This window comes from Gouania willdenowi, chromosome 17 (genome assembly GCF_900634775.1).
Source record: "Gouania willdenowi chromosome 17, fGouWil2.1, whole genome shotgun sequence".
Classification (NCBI taxonomy): domain Eukaryota; kingdom Metazoa; phylum Chordata; class Actinopteri; order Blenniiformes; family Gobiesocidae; genus Gouania; species Gouania willdenowi.
Window position 1 is genome coordinate 21324312 of NC_041060.1, and position 20463 is coordinate 21344774.

At 39.2% G+C, this 20463-nt stretch overlaps 1 protein-coding gene across 1 annotated transcript; it reads right to left on the reverse strand.

Annotated features, from left to right (window-relative positions):
• Positions 1-271: 271 nt before the first annotated feature.
• On the reverse strand, positions 272-6003 carry LOC114479034 (pancreatic alpha-amylase-like). Its single transcript, XM_028472457.1, has 9 exons — positions 5829-6003; positions 4966-5112; positions 3481-3678; positions 3143-3373; positions 2881-3014; positions 2043-2265; positions 1840-1961; positions 1604-1729; positions 272-509 (listed from the first exon to the last, which is right to left on the reverse strand). Exons 1-9 carry the CDS (start codon positions 5994-5996, stop codon positions 320-322), a joined length of 1539 nt encoding a protein of 512 aa, XP_028328258.1. The 5' UTR covers positions 5997-6003; the 3' UTR covers positions 272-319.
• Between the last annotated feature and the right edge of the window lie 14460 nt (positions 6004-20463).

Sequence of the window (20463 nt, forward strand, 5' to 3'; positions counted from 1 at the left end):
GCACAGTATTGTTGTAAAACTCATGCTGTTCTTTTAAATATGAATACATTTGACACATGGAAAATATGTTCTTAAATATTGCTTTTTAACATTCTCAAACTAATTCCATGTATTATATTGATGCAACCTTAAACACTCAACATTCATCCTTGCCTATGTGTGTGTGTGGTGTGAGGGTGCGTGTTTAAGTGACTGTATATTGTTTTGTTTATCCATCTGTTTAAATTTGTCAAAATGAAAATAAACAGAAACGTTCATGGCGATGCCTAGGTTAAAGATTTTAAATGTAGTTTTTATTTTAGGGGCTAAACTTGTGTGTTCACAGTTTGGATTCAGCATGAATTGCAACGAAGGGATCCTCATCTCTGTTGCTGATCCTGAAATGGGCCCGTCCATCGCCACCAACATTTATCTGCTTCCCAGTGCACCTGTTTCCTTCTTTCTGACCAGATATGACATCACAGTAGGTGCCACCAGGCATGCCAGTGTTCAGTGTCACATCAAGATCCCTATAGCGAAACACAAGGAACATGTCATTGCCAAAAACAACCAGTCACAGAAAAAAAAAAAATTCTTAAGATTAAAATGCCTGGTTGAAAATGGTAGAAGTTGCAGCACAAAACCTTTCTGAAACTGTGAGCTACTTCATAGGTACTATATAGTGTATAGGGCTACCAGTTAGAAAACTACTTTTTAAATACAACATTTTTACAGTTTCACTTTAATTTAAGGGTAAGATAATAAGGAAGGGTAGCTGGAACTTAAAAAGGTAGGAGATTGAATATCCTATATATATCATATTATATATAACATACAACTGACCATACATCGGCTCTGCAACACTTAAAAACATGTGTCCCAATTTTCAGTGGAAAATAAACATTTAAAGATGGTTAATTTATTACTAAAACGTCAGTATTTAACTTTACTACATGCTAACTACATCTCTCATATGTATTTATATTGATATGTATGTATGTATGTATTATATGTATGATCCACATGGGCTACCTGGTGCCCGCGGACACCATGTTGGTGACCCCTGTTGTAAGAAATTTTAAGTGCTTCCCCTGATGCCTGACTGAACCAGTGCATCTCCCACCCTCATTCTGATTTTCATAATAAAACACGAGTCCGCATAATCAGCTCTGCCTCGTCTGACTAAGTTTCTGCATCTGGGTCCAGGTCTGTCCTCGACAAGCCGTACAAGTTGTGACACCAAGTTATCAAGGGTTTGAACTAACATGATTTGACCCAGTGGGGTTTCTGAATGTTACAATTAATTGTGTAGCCATAAAACAAAGTGAATTCCTACTGTAATTTCATGTATATTTTATTGTATATCTTCTTTAATTTGTATTCTTTTAGGGTGATATTTCCGTCGAGGGACTACAGATGAAAAATAGCCTTCTGGCTAAATCTGGTGTATTTCCTACATGGATATTTATGATACTGTCCCTGTTAAACAAACCAATAAATATATTAAAAATGAATTAAAACCCTCTAGAAATTACGCACATTACCAGTACTTGTCATATCATGTCTCAAGTTTCCCATTCAATACTCCATGTAGGATGTGTTATGACTGTCTAGTATGTCTTACCAGTCGTCATTGTTAAATACGACGAAACCCCGGTTACCACGTCCAAAGGCGACCTGGTTGCTCTGGTTGTCCCACCAGTTGGAGTGAGGCTGTCCATTGACGACATTACGAAAAATGACCATGTTTCTAAAATACAAGAGTATTTTAGAAACATTTCACATCTATGTTCTGAAACATAAAATATTCAGGTGTGCTCAGCTGTGGGCTGCTGGATTTCTTGATTTCCATTGACTCACTTTATCTGACGCCACCTGTGCTCACACACCCAACCATCTCCACAAGTCTGGTCAGGGTTGATGGGAACAGGTTTGGTGGATCCATCGTTGTGGCTCGGAGGACCCATCCAGTCGTTCTGGTCCTGGCCACAAAGTTAAATCAATCAAACCTGCATTGTATACATTTTTGCATGAAGGACTACAACACAGTAGAAACATCATACTTTTCCATTCACGATGTGGCGGTTCCAACGGAAGCTGGACATGACCCTGGTTACGCCATAAGGGTGAGCCAACATGTAGCCAACAGCCATCTTGTGCAGTCTTGAGTCCCAGAAGGTGACAATGGAAGCACCACCTGCACCATGGCCTCTCTGATTGTCATGATTGTCAACAAAGACAAGGGCATTACCGTTTGGCATGAAACCCCATCCTTCTCCCCAGTTCCTGGACAAGGAAAAACAACAGCATCAAGGCAGATCATTTTATTGACACAGACGATGGACAACCTTGATTTCAAAACTAAATCGGACACTATTAATTCCTCATATCGAGTCTTACATTTTTGTGGCACAAAGTTTTATGGTTCAAAAACTACTGCAAACAAGAGTAACTGCAACCATCTCTTTAAGAATTTACAAGATTATGGAAAGAGGGTAAAAAACATATTTTTAAAGTTGTTATTTTGGTGCATCACTTTTCCAGAAGGGATGTATTCCCAGCTGTGCTCAGGTCTGAGGACATCTTCTGTGTGACAAACAAACAGTTTGAGTGTTACAGCTCACCCACCAGTCTAAATATAGAGGGAAGTGAAAAATTCAGGTGTTTTTGACTGACACCTTGATTTTTGTAATCTAACACTCTGCACCTGAACTCACCGGATTTTATCAATGGCGTGTGCAAATGCCTTTGGGGTTGTTGCAATCAAAAAGTATGAATATGTGTGATTAAAACAACCAGACAAAAATCAATAAGCCTTGGAAAGAAACATTAAAATACCTATGCCACTTTATTTTTTATTTTTATCATATTGAATTGCTACATCAGAACAATTGTGCATACCTGGTGTAGGACAGCTTTTCTCCATTCCACTTTCTAAAGACTGTTCCCAGTTTGGCACCGTATTTGAACTCTGTTACTCTTCCAAGGTGGAAATACTCTCTAGATGAGATGGGCTCACCACCCAGATCAATGACCTGAAAAAGGCATTGAAACACAAAATAAAAAAAAGAAAGAAAGAAATAACTACTTGTTTTACAATGTGTAGAGTGAGGTTCAGAATTCAAGAGGAAAACTGAACTCAAAAAGTAAAATGAAACACTACCTCTTGAAAAATGAATGGTCTGGATCCGCCAGGGAACCACTTGGTGCTGAGGTTGTGCAGACGACCGTAGACAGCCGACAGGTCACCGGGCCACATGTGCTTGACGGCATCCACCCTAAATCCGGCTACGCCCATGTCAATCAGCTTGTTCATGAAGTCAGCCACCTTTTCTCGTACGTAATCTTTCTCCAAGGCGAGGTCCAACAGGCTGACCAGACGACAGTCACGAACCTGGAGTGCAGATGACTGTCTACATCAGAATTTGGATGATAATCCAAACATGATATTAAATCATACAAAAAATAACTCAATCATCTCCTGTCTATGCCATTTACTACCTGATTGGGATCACCATAGTTTTCAATGTCGCCACTGCCAGTTTTACATTTGTGGTCATTGAAGTCTTGATGAGAAAAAGGGACACTGGGGAAGTCTTTTTTCCCAGCGCTGAACCAGCTGCCACATGAAGAATGGGTTCCTTCTCCGCCGCCAGCTCCACACATGTGATTGATGACAGCATCCACATAGATGTTGACCTGTGAGAACATATTAATGTGAAGGCAGGCTGACTTTGAGACTTTTTTCTGCAGTCAGTGCCTTCTCCTCGTCCTTCTCTCTCTGCTCTGTTTCAGGTGTCGTGAAACTGATTATGGCAGTTCCTGATCTGTGGTTCACGGCTCAACTAGTCTGGGACATGCTGACGTTCTATCTCTCTATGCTGTTCCGTTGGTCCTTCTGTCCACTAACCCCAACCAGTCAAAACAGATGGCTGCTACCTCTGAACCTGTATCTGTTGAAGATTTCTTCCTGTTAAAAGGGAGTTGTTTTTTCCCTCTGTCGCTAAATGCTTGTTCATGTGGATCTGGTTGGGTTTTTTCTTTCTTATTATGGATTTTATATTATAAGCGCATTGAGATGACTTTGTTACAAATAAATACAATACAAATAAAGTTGAATTGAATTGAATTGAACTTGCAGCAATATTATGCTTAAAATGTATTCCTATTGCTTTTTAAACCGGTTTTACCTCTGCCAAGGAGGTAATATTTTCACCGTTGTTTATTCACTTCTTTGTCTGTTAACTAAATCACATCAAAACAAAGTTTAACTCAATTTCAACCAAAAACAGACCTTACGCCATTACATTTTGGAAGGGATCTGGATCAATATACGGACTCTTGATCCGTGTCAAAAATCGAAAAATCCAAATCTTGGTTCATAATTTACAGATCTTCATGACATTTGACTCAGTTGTGTCAGGGTGTTTCCTCAATTACTCCACCAAGTTTCAACTGGATCTGATCATGACTGCGCATTTCACAATGATTTTCTTAAAAATGGGGGTTCCCATACATTTGGACTAACTGTATGGTTGTTATTGGAGATACCATTAACTTACAAGCTTCTAAAGTGTGAATGATCATGGTACCGTGATCAGGATCACTAGTCCAGATAACTACGACTTTCTGGCAATGAGAAGATTTGGCGCTTGGCAGTTGGTTACGCTCTGCGTGCTCTTGTTTTTGTGTTAATTTTACTTTACGTTTTTTTAACCAAGAGACAACACTCTTGCTGTCTCAAAATGTGTTGACCTTTGACAGCATGTGCAGCCAACTGGAAAAAAAAGTTACAAAAAAAAAGAGACGGCACTCTTCCACGTATCTGTTATAATAAACAAAATGTTACATATTGAATCGCATCAAATACCAGAAAACAATACATACAGCAATATTTTGATGTCTTGAGATTTGCACACTGCTTCCAAATACTGAAAAACAATGTTCTCAAACCACTTTCTGTTTTCATCAAAGCTGCGTGTTTACCCCAACATTGTTGCATCTGGTGATCATGTCTCTCAGCTCTTTCTCACTGCCAGATCTGGAGCATAGTTTATAGCCAATTGGCTGGTATCTCTGCCACCAGGGCCTCCAGGGACTGTTCAGCACAATGTGCTCATTTGGAGGAGAAATCTGTGCAATGCAGAATAAAAAGAAGTCATTATTACATTTCAGGCAGAAATTACAAGCAGATGGAGAATCAGTCAAAGTGCACTCAGCTGATGATGGTGCATATTAACAATTATTAATCATGGATCTTTATAACACATTTAGCATGATGTATGACAACATGGTGGTGATGGATGTACAACATGTCTAGCATAAGTACTGGTTTGGCATTGTGCTAAAGTTAATTAGCAATTGCAAATTTAGCTCGCATGAGTACGAGATGTAATAATCTTAGTGGAGTAAAAGCAGTGGCATGACATTTTTATTTAATGTGACAGTTTAATGTGATGGTTTATCCTGTCAATCATTCGTTCATGTTGTTTTCTTTACTCCCACCAGAGGTCCTCAGTGTCTTTCCTAGAGCCTCCTCTCTTGCCTGTCCTCACCTGACTTTTTGCTTCTCCCAGATTTTCAAACCAATTCCCAGACCCTTCTTCTCAGTTTATTACAGCTTCATAAGCACAACCAGTCATAGCGTTTTGGAATTGATGGAAGAATAGTCTTTTTCAAAATGTTAGCTCAATTTGAGTTTATCGATTCGTTTTTATTCTAAAAATAAATGAACTTGCCATGCCACCCTCTGTAACCACTGTGCAATTATTTACATAGTAAACATGATGTTTGGTGGCAGAGAGATTACCGTAGCTTCATTATTTTCCCCTTCTTTCCGATATACTCACCTGAACACCTCCAAAGCCATTTGGACCCAAGAAACGTTCACACTCCGCAGCAATGTCGGCCCAGCGCCACTCAAACAGGTGAACGATAGCTGTCCGTCCATGCTTGATGTGGGGGTTGTGCTGAGCCAGGCTGAGCCCGAACAGGGCCACCAGGATTACCAACTTCATGCTTCCACTGATTAGGAGGGAACAACAAACACAGCCTTGTATTTATAGGCATTATCTCACAGGACCTCGACCAATGAAAAGTTCACAATTGTCACTCGGAAAGTTTGAACAGGTGCTGCTTTCCCACAAAACAAGGAGAATACCGTCAAGATAGGTTATAGAAACAAACAGCCATGTTTGAAAAACACAGTGCATAGTACAGTGTCCTACAGGAAAACGCACGTACACAGAAGAAAAGGTTTTTGTCCCATTATAGCAATATGTATGATTATAATGTAAATAATTTGATCAAAATGTAACATTTTAAAAACAGTTTTTCTCTCTTTCTCTTTTAAAGGATTAACACAATGTTCAACCATTTCCTGCTTTGAGCAATTATGGATTTAACACACTATGTAAATTATGGAAATAGCCTCCATTGAGCATTGGTGGCTGTTGTTCCATAACCCATCATACTGCTCACACTGCTTCACACCATTTACACTGATGTCCACCCCATATATCATTACATGTGACCAGTACAAGACTAAACCTTGTCCGTAGTGGTAGCATTTCAGAGCATGGAGGAGGCCACAAGACGTTTAATGTTAACCTAACCACTAGGAACTAGTGTATCATAGTGTATCATGTTTTTCCTGCAGTTTGTGCCTTCTCCTCGCCCTCTGCTCGCTTTTCTGTTTCAGGTGTCTTGATGCTGGAGCTGGCGGTTCCTGATCGATGGTTCGTGGCTCAACTAGTCTGGAGCCCTCTGATCTCATCTATCCTATTCTGTTTGCCCTTGTGTTCACTAACCTCAACCAGTCGAAGCGGATGGCTGCCACCTCTGAACCTGGTTCCGTTGGAGATTTCTTCCTTTAAAAAAGAGGGAGTTTTTTCTTCCCACTGTCGATAAATGCTTGTTCATATGGATCTTGTTGGGTTCATTCTTTCTTACTATGGACTATATTTTTGTTAAGCACTTTGAGATGACGTTGTTGTATTAAGTTGAATTGAATTTAATTCCCATAATGATTTTAAGCAACTATCCTCATTTGACCTAAAAAAAAACCAAAACGTTATTTTCTTAGCATTGTGCTGACTAAAAATTATACTGTCAACATTTAGAAATATCACTTTTATATTGCAAAGATTTGTAATGGAAACCCAGCTTGAGAAACACGTGATACAGCATTCGAGGAAACTCACAACTCGGCATTTCCCAGTTGAAAATTCGGATCTCTGTATTCAAAAAATGGTTAGTGTTTATTAAATTAAATGTTCATTTATTTAATAATCTAGGTGTATTATTTTTTTAGGTAACTATTTTGATCGGGTACTTGTTTTCTAAAAATAAACTAAATGGTCAATGACAAAGATAATCAGGTGTTTGTGTGAGGTTTTCTAAATTTGCAGTGGACTTTACTGGGAGGAAAAGGGGCTCCACCTAAATATCGTGCCTATTGTTAAATTGCTTAAGGTCGGCACTGCCTGCAGATTAGTAGTCCTCGAGGACTGGGTTTGGATACTGTGCTAAGGTTGAATTCCATTAAGGAGACATTCCAAAATTCAAGTACAATTTATCTGGCATTGATTTAAACACAAATCTCTGAAGGTGTGACTTGGCAGTGTTTTACAATTATAGCCTACAAAGATGAATTATATGTCAACAAAAATAATAGGAAGTCAAACAAGTTATGTAAGGACAGTTTATTAAAGCAGCCCTGAAAACACACGCTGGTTCCCACGAGGACCCTTCGTCTCATGCAGGTTAGATGTGTGGGTAAAGGTATAAAGTCACCACCTGCTCGTAAAATTACAGAGGAATCAATTATTATCTTTATTTCATTTGTTTACTCGTTTTTTACAAAAAACATTCCAGCTTTTTTTTTAAATTATTTTTTACGTTAGTTAATATTCTAAAAAAAAAAAAAAATTTTTATTGTATTTTGCTATATGAATTCATTCCATTACATAAGCATTTCATAACCTGAAAAAATCTGATCAAGTCATTCAGGGTTTCTTCTTATCCCTATCTAAAAGGTGCAGGAACCAATAACAATTACACTAATTTGGTCATTCGTCCAACTCCATTATCAATCAATCAATTAATCTTTATTTATAAAAAGCACTTTTCATACAAAGAAATGTAGCTCAAAGTGCTTTTACATAGTTAAAAATACACCCACCTCGTACAAACCACCACACACAGAGAGACAAGTTATAATAAGAACAATGGCACATGGCTGGGTACAGAGGTTTTAGGTAAGGACACATCACAAGGAGACGTCTGCACCAGGAGCAGGACACAGACCGTAGGCGATGAGACAGAGCCTCCGGTCCGCAGTCTATGACTGTAGAATACTGGTACATGGAAACAAGTTCAATTTGTTACCTTTGAACACCTGGAGAATTTAGCGCTCATGATAAATTAAATTTGCAAATAAAATATGTAAATGCTTAACTAAAGCCATTTTTAAAAACTTGAAAATGCTAGCCATACAACTAAGGGACCTGCATAACAGCTCAAACTACCACTATTTTTCATTTAGGCTCAAGAGAATCATGTTCTCCAGGTTTCTAGAATAGAGATGTGCCCTTTTTTTGTCTGAAAATGAGTTCTGCTATGCTGAAAAGCCTTTCACAAGCAGCTTTGTGGTTGTTGGTTTGCGTTTTTTTACGTCGTGACGTCAACTTCAAAGGTCTTAAAAGTAAGACGCTCATTTTTAAAATGTAAGGAGTAAAATGTACATATTTATTTAGAAAGTAAGGAGTAAAAGTACAGTACAGAGACCAGAAAGAACTACTTAAGAACAGTAACAAAGTATTTGTACTTCATTTCCCGTCACCTTTGGTGATGACTCAGTGAAGTGAACGCTTGTTGATTTATTTTAAAGGAAATCAGGTTTGGCTCCTTATTGCCTCTGTGTGTAGTACCTGGATTTTTCAGATGCTCTGTTTAAAGATGGTAAACCCTCTGGATTGACAGCTGTCCTTGTTTTGAGAGACGTCTCTTGCCATTTCACCATCCAAATTAGGTGACCTCAACTAATGAGTCCTGAAAACTTAGTACACAACACAGAGAGCAAATGCAGTGATATGTGGCAACATTGGGACTGTGCGTGCACATTCTTTGTGAGGCTTTGTTTGTCTAACAATGACAGTAACTTTCTCGTGTGTTGGCTTGTTGAGCGGCTTTCGCCGTGTAGTTTCTATCTCAGTGAAAGCATGAAGAATGCATTCTGTTCACTCTGTTAGAACGAAGTTGGCTACGTTCTCTTCTTATAGGAAAATCTGTTCTTGCTCCCATTCCCTGACTAAGAAACTTCAGTGTTAATTAACACATGGTTATTGATTTCCCCTTATGTGTAACAAACCACTTCTGAAAAATGCATGTGAAATTACTTTTGACCAGATTTACAGCAATATCTGTGATTTTTTTTCTCTTGAAAATATAATGCCAATGTTAAATATTAAATATAAATATTAATGTTAAATCTAAAAGTTATATATATATATATATATTAAATGTTAAATCTAAAACTTCAATCTAAAAGTTAAATCTAAATCTAAATGTTAAATCTAAAAGTCACGGGTGGAGCTAAATATTTTGCTTAAATGCAAATTCACCATTTAGATTTAGCATGTAATATTTAGATGTAACATTTAGCATTTAACATTGACATTGTATTTTTACAAAAAAAAAATCACAAATTTTACAAATATTGCTGTAAATCTGGTCAAAAGTAACATAAAAAATACATTTGCGTACATTTTGTGACTGTAGTTTGTTGTTTATTTCAACATGTGCAACTTTACAATCAGTGCCCCATATACGTATGTGTGCGTGATGAGTTCATGCAAATATAGGCTCTTGTACCTTACAAAAAGAATCAGTAATTTATTTTCATTTTTTACAAAGTAGCTATTGATGGTTTTAGATTTATGATCAACATTACATTGTAATTTGTGTGAACTTTGTGTATGTTTTGTTATTAACTTTTTCCTTACTCACACATCATCCTACCTGCTTACTGTCTAAATCTGCTCCTATTCCAACGCCCCCTGCAGAGAATGTGTCAAACAGACGTCTGACCTGCCTTACTGAGTTTTGTTCCGGGTCACTCTACGCAGGGAGTCCAAGGGTCACAGGCATGCAGCAGGAAAAACGCTGCAACATGTTTTGGTAGAGATACTCGCAATTTATTTTTGTCTTGTGGTATTAAAAGTCATTAACTTATGAATCTCTAAATAATTTCAATCGTTTTAATATTTCATTTGTGTGTGATGAGCTAAACTTACAACCTCCTACTTAAAAAATATATATATTCCACCTTAAAATGATTATTATTTCTTTTTTTTAATTGCATCAAATCAGCAAAGTTATCTAAAAATCTCCCTATCATTTTAATGTTCACTTAGGAAAGGGCAGCATTAAACATTTCCAATGTGGCCTTAGGGATAAACCTAGCCAGTGACAGTATTTATTGTTGCACTTTGTGATCACGTAAAGTACTTAGAATTGCTTTGTGTATGCATTACCTTATACAAATAAATTTGCCTTGCCTGTGTTCTGAGTTTTTAAGTTCTTAATAAGCAAGCACAGAGTCCCCCCACTCCCCCACCCCCCTCCCCAAGTGCTCAAGTTTCCTCTAACTGTCCAAAATTATGTCAAAATTAGGTTGTATAATGACTGTAGGAGGGGCTGTCTGTGAGCTCCATCGTCAGTGGGTTGGAAAACTGTCTTGGGTGTACCCTGCTTTCTGCTCTGAATAAGCTGGGACAGGATGAATGGATGGATGGATGAATGGATGGATGCATGGATGGATGCATGGATGGAACAATGTAATAACATGAAATGAAAATTTTAAAAGCTAAATTTGTTCTTTTTTTGTTCAAAACAAAACCCGATTCTGTTGTTATAACAGCTTGTTTACTACTCACAGCATGTGAACAAAAGGACCATGTTACGTACAGTATATATTTTCTGAGATGTAGCATTAATTAGTGAGGATTCCATACATCCTCACTAATTTCACTAATTACTCAACACATTTGTCTGCTAACTCGTCCCCCAAATTTAGTCCAATTTTACCAACCACGGTACAGAATATACTGTATACATTATATATATATGCATTAAGGACACTTCTGCAATCTTCTTTTGTATGTTTAAAGGTTATTGATTAATTGGCAAAATTCAAATACACACAGCGTCCAAACATAATACAGTTTACTGTAATAATAATACTAATCTGAGAGGTAATTTTGACCCCGATGAGTTGTATTGACGCTGAGAGGTATCTCTCACTCTATAGGGGTTTTACTCAAGGTTATACTGACTCTGAGGGATTACACGGATTTATGTAGTTTATGCATCCTCTCTTGCATTTTCTTTAGGAATTGCAGTCCGTAAGTTTCCAATTGTTGTTAGAATAAAAACTAAGTGAACCTGATGTTGTACAACTAAGCTTACTATTAGCCTAATAGCTATGGTCAGTTTCCCAGAAAAAGGGGTTATTGTATCCCGACCAAGACATAATCACATATTGGGTCGCCCATTCATCATGTCTGAGGTGTCTCTGATCATACCATACAACTCCAATTAACAGCTAAGAGTCTCTATGGAGAGAGCCAGTGTTTTATACCCTGTAAAATGTATACATACACAGATATTTGACAAGCAATATAACAGATTGATATAGGGCTACTGGTCTTCACCTATCAGTGCAAGGGTTGTATTGGATCTATCATGGTTGTGGAAAGTAGAAATGTGATTTGTATGCAGTTGTTTACAAATAAAAGTGTTAAAACAAGGGTACAATAACCTAGAGGATATTGTACCCTCTAGGTTTTTTGTACTTTTTCCCTTCAAAAATATGCCAGATTTTTGTCTTTAAGACCACTTTGGAAAAAAATGAAGGAAAACAAGCCAAACTAATGTGAGTTTGACATACCTGGCCCATAGAATCATGTACTTTACTGCTTTTTAGCCACATTAATGACTTCTTGTCAGATAAAAGGCGGTTGAACCCGCCCAAACTGGCTGCTTGAAACCCCCGTGACGTACCATGCTCAATGGAAGAAGATGTCAGAGGAAGAGTTAAGGCCCCTAACTTACTCACGTTTTCCCATGGGCCCCAAGAATTCCAGTCAGACCAAAATCCTTTCCTGTCTGGACAACACACTATGGACATACCTCCGGGGGCGATGATTGGTTAGTGGGACAAAGCTTTCTTTCACAGTTTAAACTTGGAAACCAGGTGAAGGGAGAGAACTTAGTCATTTGATTCCAACTCTTGGTTCTGTCATGGGAAAGTGGAAATGCCATAGAAGTGGGAGTGGTGTAACACTGCTGAGAAGACTGGAAGGAAGGAGAGGAGAATGGGGTCAGCAGGTTAAGAGAGAAAAGGCAAAGATGAGTCTATGCTCTTGCAGTCAGTGATACATATAAGGAAAGAGGGGATAGCAGAGTGGTTTTGGAGGGCTGCTCTAGTTTAAAAAGACTAAGGAGAAGCACTGGTTGAGTCAATGGAAAAAGGGGGAAGGGGAGTCAAACCGTAAAAGAACAGGGGGTTGTTGGATAAGAGAATGTATGTACCTCATCTTCTCACACCTCAGGCTGCTTGTGGGATGAAAGGGTGTATATACCACATCTTCTAACACCACAGGTTGCTTTTTTTTAAGCCAAACTGTGGTTGAGTAGCCTATCAAATGCTTGTTAAAGGGTTTTCACTTCCTTCTACTTTTAGGATTTAGCAGACAAAATTATACTCAAAGCAATCAATTTATGAGTACTGGAAACAAAAAAGTGTCCTCATATAAACCTACACTCTTCAGTCCAATAACATCACTTTTAAAGCAATTGATGCATTACTCATATGTGCAAACAATGTAGTTATTAACTTTAGCATTCAATGGTTTTTCTTCTGAAAAGTAAAAATATTTTTTGGTTTGTAATTTATTACAAAAAAACTAAGCCTACTGGGCAAGAAATAAGACCCGAAAGTGAAATCCACAGGCTCCTGCAATGGAAATATTCATTCCAGCTTCCATCCATTTTTTCCACCATGATGATATGTTGTGCAGATGTTGAGAAAAGCTTTCCATCTCGCTGCAAAGAATAACAGCAGCAGCGGAAGTCCCCCAGGGGAAGTTCACGCTTTAAAACTCACTAAATAGTGCACACTCTGACACGTGCACGCTCAAAGGGCATTGTGCACACAAACGAGCAGTCCCAGATGAAAAGGCTTTTCTGCCTCTGACGAGTCATTGAATTGGACACTCTTCCCACACTCGGCTGAGAATGCAATGTTATCCTATCACAGGTTGTTGTGGACACATACTTCTGACATTCATTCAACTGACATCCCAACCTTTTACAATTCACCATTTCTCCAACACTCCAGGCCAGTGTATTTTATTATATCAATTTAAAACCAGGGTAGCCTCTTGGGGTCTCAATAGACATTAGGCCCTAGTACACCCTTGACTATTTAGATACTCCAGTTGGTAAATGGACTTCATTTACATAGCACTTTATAACCTTCAAGCTAGTCCCAAAGCGCTTTACAATATCAGCTCATTCACCCATTCACACACCAATGGAACAGAACTGCCATACAAGGCGCTAGTCAACCACTGGAAGCAACTTAGGGTTCAGTGTCTTGCCCAAGGACACTTTGACAAATAGACAGGTATAGCCCTGGGATCAAATAGCCTAGGCCCTGGTACACCCTTGACTATTACAGACTCCAATTAACCAAAGATACATTTTTATGATGGTTGGAAACACGGAAAGCACCCCTGCAAGCACAAGGAGAACATCCACACAGAAAAGACTCAAGTGTCCACCTGGGGGCTTGAACACAGGACTTTCTTGCTTTTAGGCAGACGTGCTAACCAGTACCTACAGCACTGTGCTACCCTCTGTCTTCATTCAACATGTTTCCTTGTCATATAACCTATATGAAATATCTTTCCAATTTTAAGGTTTCCAACAAATTGAGCATACCTGAAGCAGCGCTTGAGCTGCCTAACTGTCATGATTTCTTTTCTTTTTAAAAAAAGAGTTAACCCTAACCCTACATTGTCTAATGTAATGCTACAATTCGACTTGCTTCATGGTTTTGTATTCTTCCACTTACAGTGTGCCATGTCTAAAATGACCAATTTAAAAACATCTATATGAGGCATTGAAAATCCTTTCAATGAAATGTAAAGTATGTTTACCTTTAAGTGTCTTTTAATAGAGCCTAATTCAACGTAGCTGCTGCTGACTGGAAAGGTAAACATGAAATTACAGAGGGAGTCAATTTTATGATCCTCTTTCACAGTAGTCAGCGGGAAATGAGAGCTTTGCTTTCATGGTCAACGCTGAGCAACAGTTTTACTGTCTTTGAAAATTCCTGAGACTGCCGGCACTAACTGCCCTCGAAACCTTTGGAGTTTCTACTGCTTTGACAAAAGTGAATTTTTATTGCAAAAAGTAATAGTTTGGAATGTGTGGGGTGGCATCACATTTTATCTCCAGATAACATCAGATAGTGTATATCTTTGTAACTTTGTCAGCCAGGTGCTATCAGATAGAGCCACAATATTTCCATTGAGTCTCACTCACTCCTTAGTAATTCTCCTGGTTTCCAGGTACTGAAGACAGTTAGATTCTGTTATTTATTGTAGGAATCTGCTACGACAAAGCAAGAAACAGAGGATGCTGTTGTCCTATCTATACAATATCAATGCAGGTTTTTGTAAAAACAAGGTCAATGATGTAAAAAATGATTGTCTCTAGTTTATCCTTGATTTTTCTAAAGCTAACACTGTCTGATTCAACCTAAATTCACATGGTGAAATGTATGATGTGAGTTTGAAAATGTAAGGTATTTTAACTAGCAACCAGTGACCACCTTAACACGCTCTGCAGATGATGGAAACCCTTCCAAACCTACAACAATGTGTTGGACAGATGTCTGTCTGTAGGACAGGATGTGGGAATAAAATGCTCAAAACTCCTATTCTTTTACCTTTAAAAGAAAAATAGCAACATGATTTAAAAGGCGAAGACGCTGCGTAGTAGGTCCCACGGTCATACTTAGACTGGAATAATCACAGGCTGTATATTTGGCCCCGAGAGGGGAGAGGCTGGCTGTAAAACTCAACCTGATCTCACACTAATGAGCTTTTTTATAAACACACCGAGCGGCATTTGCAGATTTATTTGTTTTCAGTCGTAAAGTATACAGTCCCAGGTTTGTAAGATATGTCCAAGATCTTGTCTTCACCTTGTGCCTGTTTGTACACATTTTCATAACAGTAGTCAAGTACTCAAGCTGTTAGGATTGAGTACAAATAGACTACCACATGTGTGAAGTAGATAAATAGATAAAGGTGGTTTAATGATTAACACAAGGCACCATTTGTAATGATTCCATGTGTAACACAACAAAAACATCCGGCATGTGTTGGTTTTTGCACTTCATTCATTTTAGGGGGCACTCACCCAAAGAAGATACAACTTATTGCCCGCTTCTTTCCCCCTGCTGGCCTGCATTCACACTACACCCATTTGTCCCTCCAACATACAGTATATGTCATTACATTCATATATGACATACAAATGGCATAACCTCATCATTAGACTTGTTTGTAAGCGGTCCAGTCCACTATATTATACACTGAACAAAAAAAATAAACGCAACACTTTTGTTTTTGCAACCATTTTTCATGAGCTAAAGATCTAAAACATTTTCTATATACACAAAGACCTATTTCTCACATATATTGTTCACAAATGTGTCTAAATCTGTGTTTGAGAGCACTTCTCCATAGCGAGATAATCCATCCCATCTCACAGGTGTGGCATATCAAGATGCTGATAAGACAGCATGATTATTGCCACAATAAAAGGCCACCCTGAATTGTGCAGTTTTGCATACTTGGGGATGGGGATGGGGAGAGGATGGGATGCAACACATCTCCTTGGCATAGAGTTGATCAGATTGTTGATTGTGGTGTTGCTGCACTCCTCTTCAATGGCTGTGCCAAGTTGCTGGATATTGGCAGGAACTGGAACACGCTGTCATATACGCCAATCCAGAGCATCCCAAACATGCTCAATTGACATGTCCGGTGAGTATGCTGGCCATTCAAGAACTGGGATGTTTTCAGCTTCCAGGAAGTGTGTACAAATCCTTGCAACATGGGGCCGTGCATTATCACGCTGCAACACGAGGTGATGGTCGTGGATGAATGGCACAACAATGGGCCTCAGGATCTTGTCACGGTATCTCTGTGCATTCAAAATGCCATCAGTAAAATGCAACTGTGTTTGTTGTCCATAACATACGCCTGCCCATACCATAATCCCACCGCCACCATGGGCCACTTGATCCACAATGTTGATATAAGCAAACCGCTCACCCACACGGTGCCACACACGCTGACTGCCATCTGCCCTGACCAGTGAAAAATGGGATTCATCCGTAAAGAGAACACCTCTCCAACGTGCCATATGCCATCGAATGTGAGCATTTTTCCACCCAAGTCGGTTACGACGACAAACTGCAGACAGGTGGAGACCCTGATGAGCTTCCCTGAGGCAGTTTTTGACAGTTTGTGCAGAAATTCTTTGGTTATGCAAACCGATTGTTGCAGCAGCTGTCCAGGTGGCTGGTCTCAGATGATCATGGAGGTCAACATGCTGGGTGTGGAGGTCCTGGTGTGGTTACACGTGGTCTGCGGTTGTGAGGCCAAATTCTCTGAAATGCCTTTGGAGACGACTTATGGTAGAGAAATCAACATTCAATTCACTGACAACAGCTCTGGTGGAATTCTGAATCTCACTCTACACATTGTAAAACAAGGAGTTCTTTCTTTCTTTCTTTTTTATTATGTGTTTCAATGCCTTTTTCTCTCTAGGTCATTGATCTGGGTGGTGAGCCCATCTCATTTAGAGAGTATTTCCACCTTGGAAGAGTAACAGAGTTAAAATATGGTGCCAAACATGGGAACAATTTTTAGAAAGTGGAAAAAAAAAAAAAGAAAAAAAAAAAAAAAGAAAGTGGAACGGAGAAAAGCTTTCCTACACCAGGTATGCAATCAGCGTGCCAATTGCACGCTTCCTCAGAACTTGCAACATCTTTGGCATTGTGCTGTGTGATTAAATTGAATATTTTTAGAGTGCCCTTTTATTGTAGCCAGCCTAGGGCACACCTGTGCCATAATCATGCTGTCTTATCAGCATCTGGATATGCCACACCTGTGAGGTGGGATGGATTATATCTGCAAACAAGTGCTCACTAACACAGATTTAAACAGATTTGTGAACAATATTTGTGAGAAATAGGTATTTTGTGTGTATAGAAAATGTTTTATATCTAACAAGACTTTTGCTACAATCCACCCCCTCCTGTATACTCTCGTCAGGGCTCCATCGAAAGTCACTCCCCCCAAAAGCTTGAACGTGCATCTGATTGCGGTAGGATTATCTGCCACTCCCTCCAAAGCTGCTGGCTCACTACTGATTAGGGGATGGTGTTAGTGTATAAAAACACTTGTGAAACTTGGTTTTTCACTCCCTCTTTCCCTCCTTGGAGACAGTCTGATGGTTGACGTGCAGCAAGAGTATTTTGAGGTGCTGTGTTTGGATGTGCGCTGTATACCTCAATACACGTTGCTACTTTTGACAGCTCACACTGATGGCGAATATGTGGCAGCGTATGTGTGCTGAAGGAACTATCACTTCCAATTCCTTTTGGGTCAGTTTTAACCAGTTGCCCTCTCAGATGGGCTTTTTGGACTGTGGCTCTGCGCCAGTTCTTTGGCTTCCGGCGTTCTTACGGGAGCCATCCTACTGCTGGAACGCCAGTGTTCAAGCCCAAGCTGCACGTCACTGAGCTGCTGTTTTGTCTCAGCTTTGGTTTTGTTCCATCATTGGTCTTGTGGTTCATTTGTCTTGTCTAAGCCCTGGTTTTTGTTTCTGTGTCTTGGCAAGAATTCCATTATCATCCTGACTTGGTGTGAGTGAGCATACATAATAATACATTTGGGCTGCAACTAACTTCATGTATGTTTGGGGTTTGTGTGTGTGCCTAATTGGATGTAAATGGCCTTGATTTACATAACACCTTATCCCCAAACTGAAGTAGTCTCAAACGACTTTACAATTTCAGCTTATTAACCCATTCACACACCAATGGGTGAATTTGTTTTTAGTGTGTGTGTGTTTTTTTTTGTTTGTTTGTTTTTTCATTAATAGACATTGGTTTTAACCTTTTTCTCTGTTACAGGACCAGGGCTGTGGGCTTCTTGGTGGAATTGCTTCTTCCCCTGGTGGTGGGTTTTCTTGTCCCAGTGTGACGTGCAGTGCGTCACGGGGGCTTAGTATGAACCCTCCTTTACTTTATTTTGGTAAATTGGTCCCTTAAAGGGGACATATCTAAAGCGGAACTGCACTGCTTGGGTCTGAATTCCTCATTATTATAGCTCCCCAGACCCCTTTTCTACCCCTTTTCTGATGTGCTTCTAAGAGCAACTTGTTTTGGTGCGGTCTTTTTAAATGCAAATGAGACACTTCATACCCCGCCCCCTCTCCAGGTTCAACTCCACCCTGCTCGGCCATTTTTGTAGTTTGATAGAAGAGATATGGCTATGTAGCGGCGCAGAAAAAGTTTATTCACACGTTATTTACACAATGTCAACAACAGAAGACTTGTCCATCCAGCCTTACATGTTTGAGCCAGAGTCGGACCCAGCGGAGCGAGATGAAAATGAAGATGATGAACCTGCAGAACCCTAACAAGTGAGCTAACACAAGCACCGAGCTAAAGCTAGCGCCAAGCTAACGTCACGAAATGCATTTTAATACAGTCTTTTTGGAGACAAAAACGGCAAAATGAAATGACTAATGAAAACTTTAGACTTAAATTAAAGCACGTAGGCCATATCATCAAGGATCTAAAACGAGCACACAGCGTTAACATATGAAGACGGTGCAACTGCTATTGCTAACAAAACAATGACAGAGACATCTTATCACACTTTTTAGCGTTATTTACAGCTTACCGAAGTGCTCTGTTTGTTGTCTCCAAAGATAGAAGGAAATAAACCCTCAATCAGACAAAGTCTTTTGGCAAATCGTTCTTTATACTGGCGGAGGTTGCTGAAGCTGTCATCCTTGAAGTGCTGCACGCACACAAAAATGACTTTACCCACAGATGTGGGTACATTTCCATAAAAAATAAAACTCAACCAGACACTTTGAAAAGGTTCTGATGCTGGGAGATGTTGTAATGAAGCGTGTGGGTTACTACATCCAACAACCAAACATTTTGATTTCTCCTCTCGTAACTTTTGCATCCTGGAGCTTGGACTACAAAATAAAAGCGAGAAATAAAATGGCGGATTGCTCGAAGTGTTGGGCCTGGAGTCTATGTCCTAATTTGGCAGTTCCGCTGACGTTATTGTTCAAAAAACGTAATAGAGAATCGAAAAATCGAAACAGATTGAAAAATATGACCAAAACAGAATATAAAGATATCAACAGAGCACCGGAAGAGATTAATTTGAACTTTTCTGTGCTTCTAAACAATCTAAATATATATATATATATATAAAATGCATTTAAGGGCTAAAAAAGTGGATTTAGCATGATATGTCCCCTTTAAGCCTCAGCTTTGGTTCTTTAGATCTTTTTTTTATGTTCTTGTAATGCCAACCATAAAGCCTTTTAACTCTTGAGATCTGCTTCTTTTATCCAATTCGAATATAATAAAATGTTTCTATTGCACCATATCACGTCCCCTGCTTCCTGGGTGCACAACGTGTCTGTTGACCTTTTTGAAAACATTTTGGGTTGTAAAACCAGGTTTTACTCCTAGGGTGAATCGTGAACCCAGTACCTTCTGCCACTTGATTCAAAAATGACCAATCCCTCTGAAGCAAATCAAATAATTATAGAAAGATAAGAACCTCTGCATTACTTTTCAGGCCATTCAAATCCTCATTTGTGCTTGATGTTTATCTGAATGGTGTGACGTAATTGAGTTGCACACAGAAGAAGGGAGGGGTGTGGTCAGGATGAGACATGGAGGTATCTGGTTGGTTCTTTCATTAAGGCTGAATGGCAAGGATTTGTCAAAGTTTTTACAGGATTCCAGCTGCTACAGAGATCTGATTATTTATGTTCTTTTTTTAAGGAATACATAATGTATTGATTACTCTCTGGCTGGAAGGACCATTTCAAATAAAAAAGTGTTTCTGAACAGGATTGCGGAATAGGTTAATTTAATAACCTTTTGTTATTTAGCTCGATTTTGAGGAAAAACAACATTCGCGAATGTGCAGATTTATTGTGGAGGATGGTCACTTGGTGCATACATAATGCCAATGTCTCACCAGTCGTGTGCTGTACTATGCAAGCAGAGCTGGCTTTGCCGCTAGACAACCCAGGCAGCCGCCTAGGGCGCCATCTGCCAGAGGTGTGCCAAAT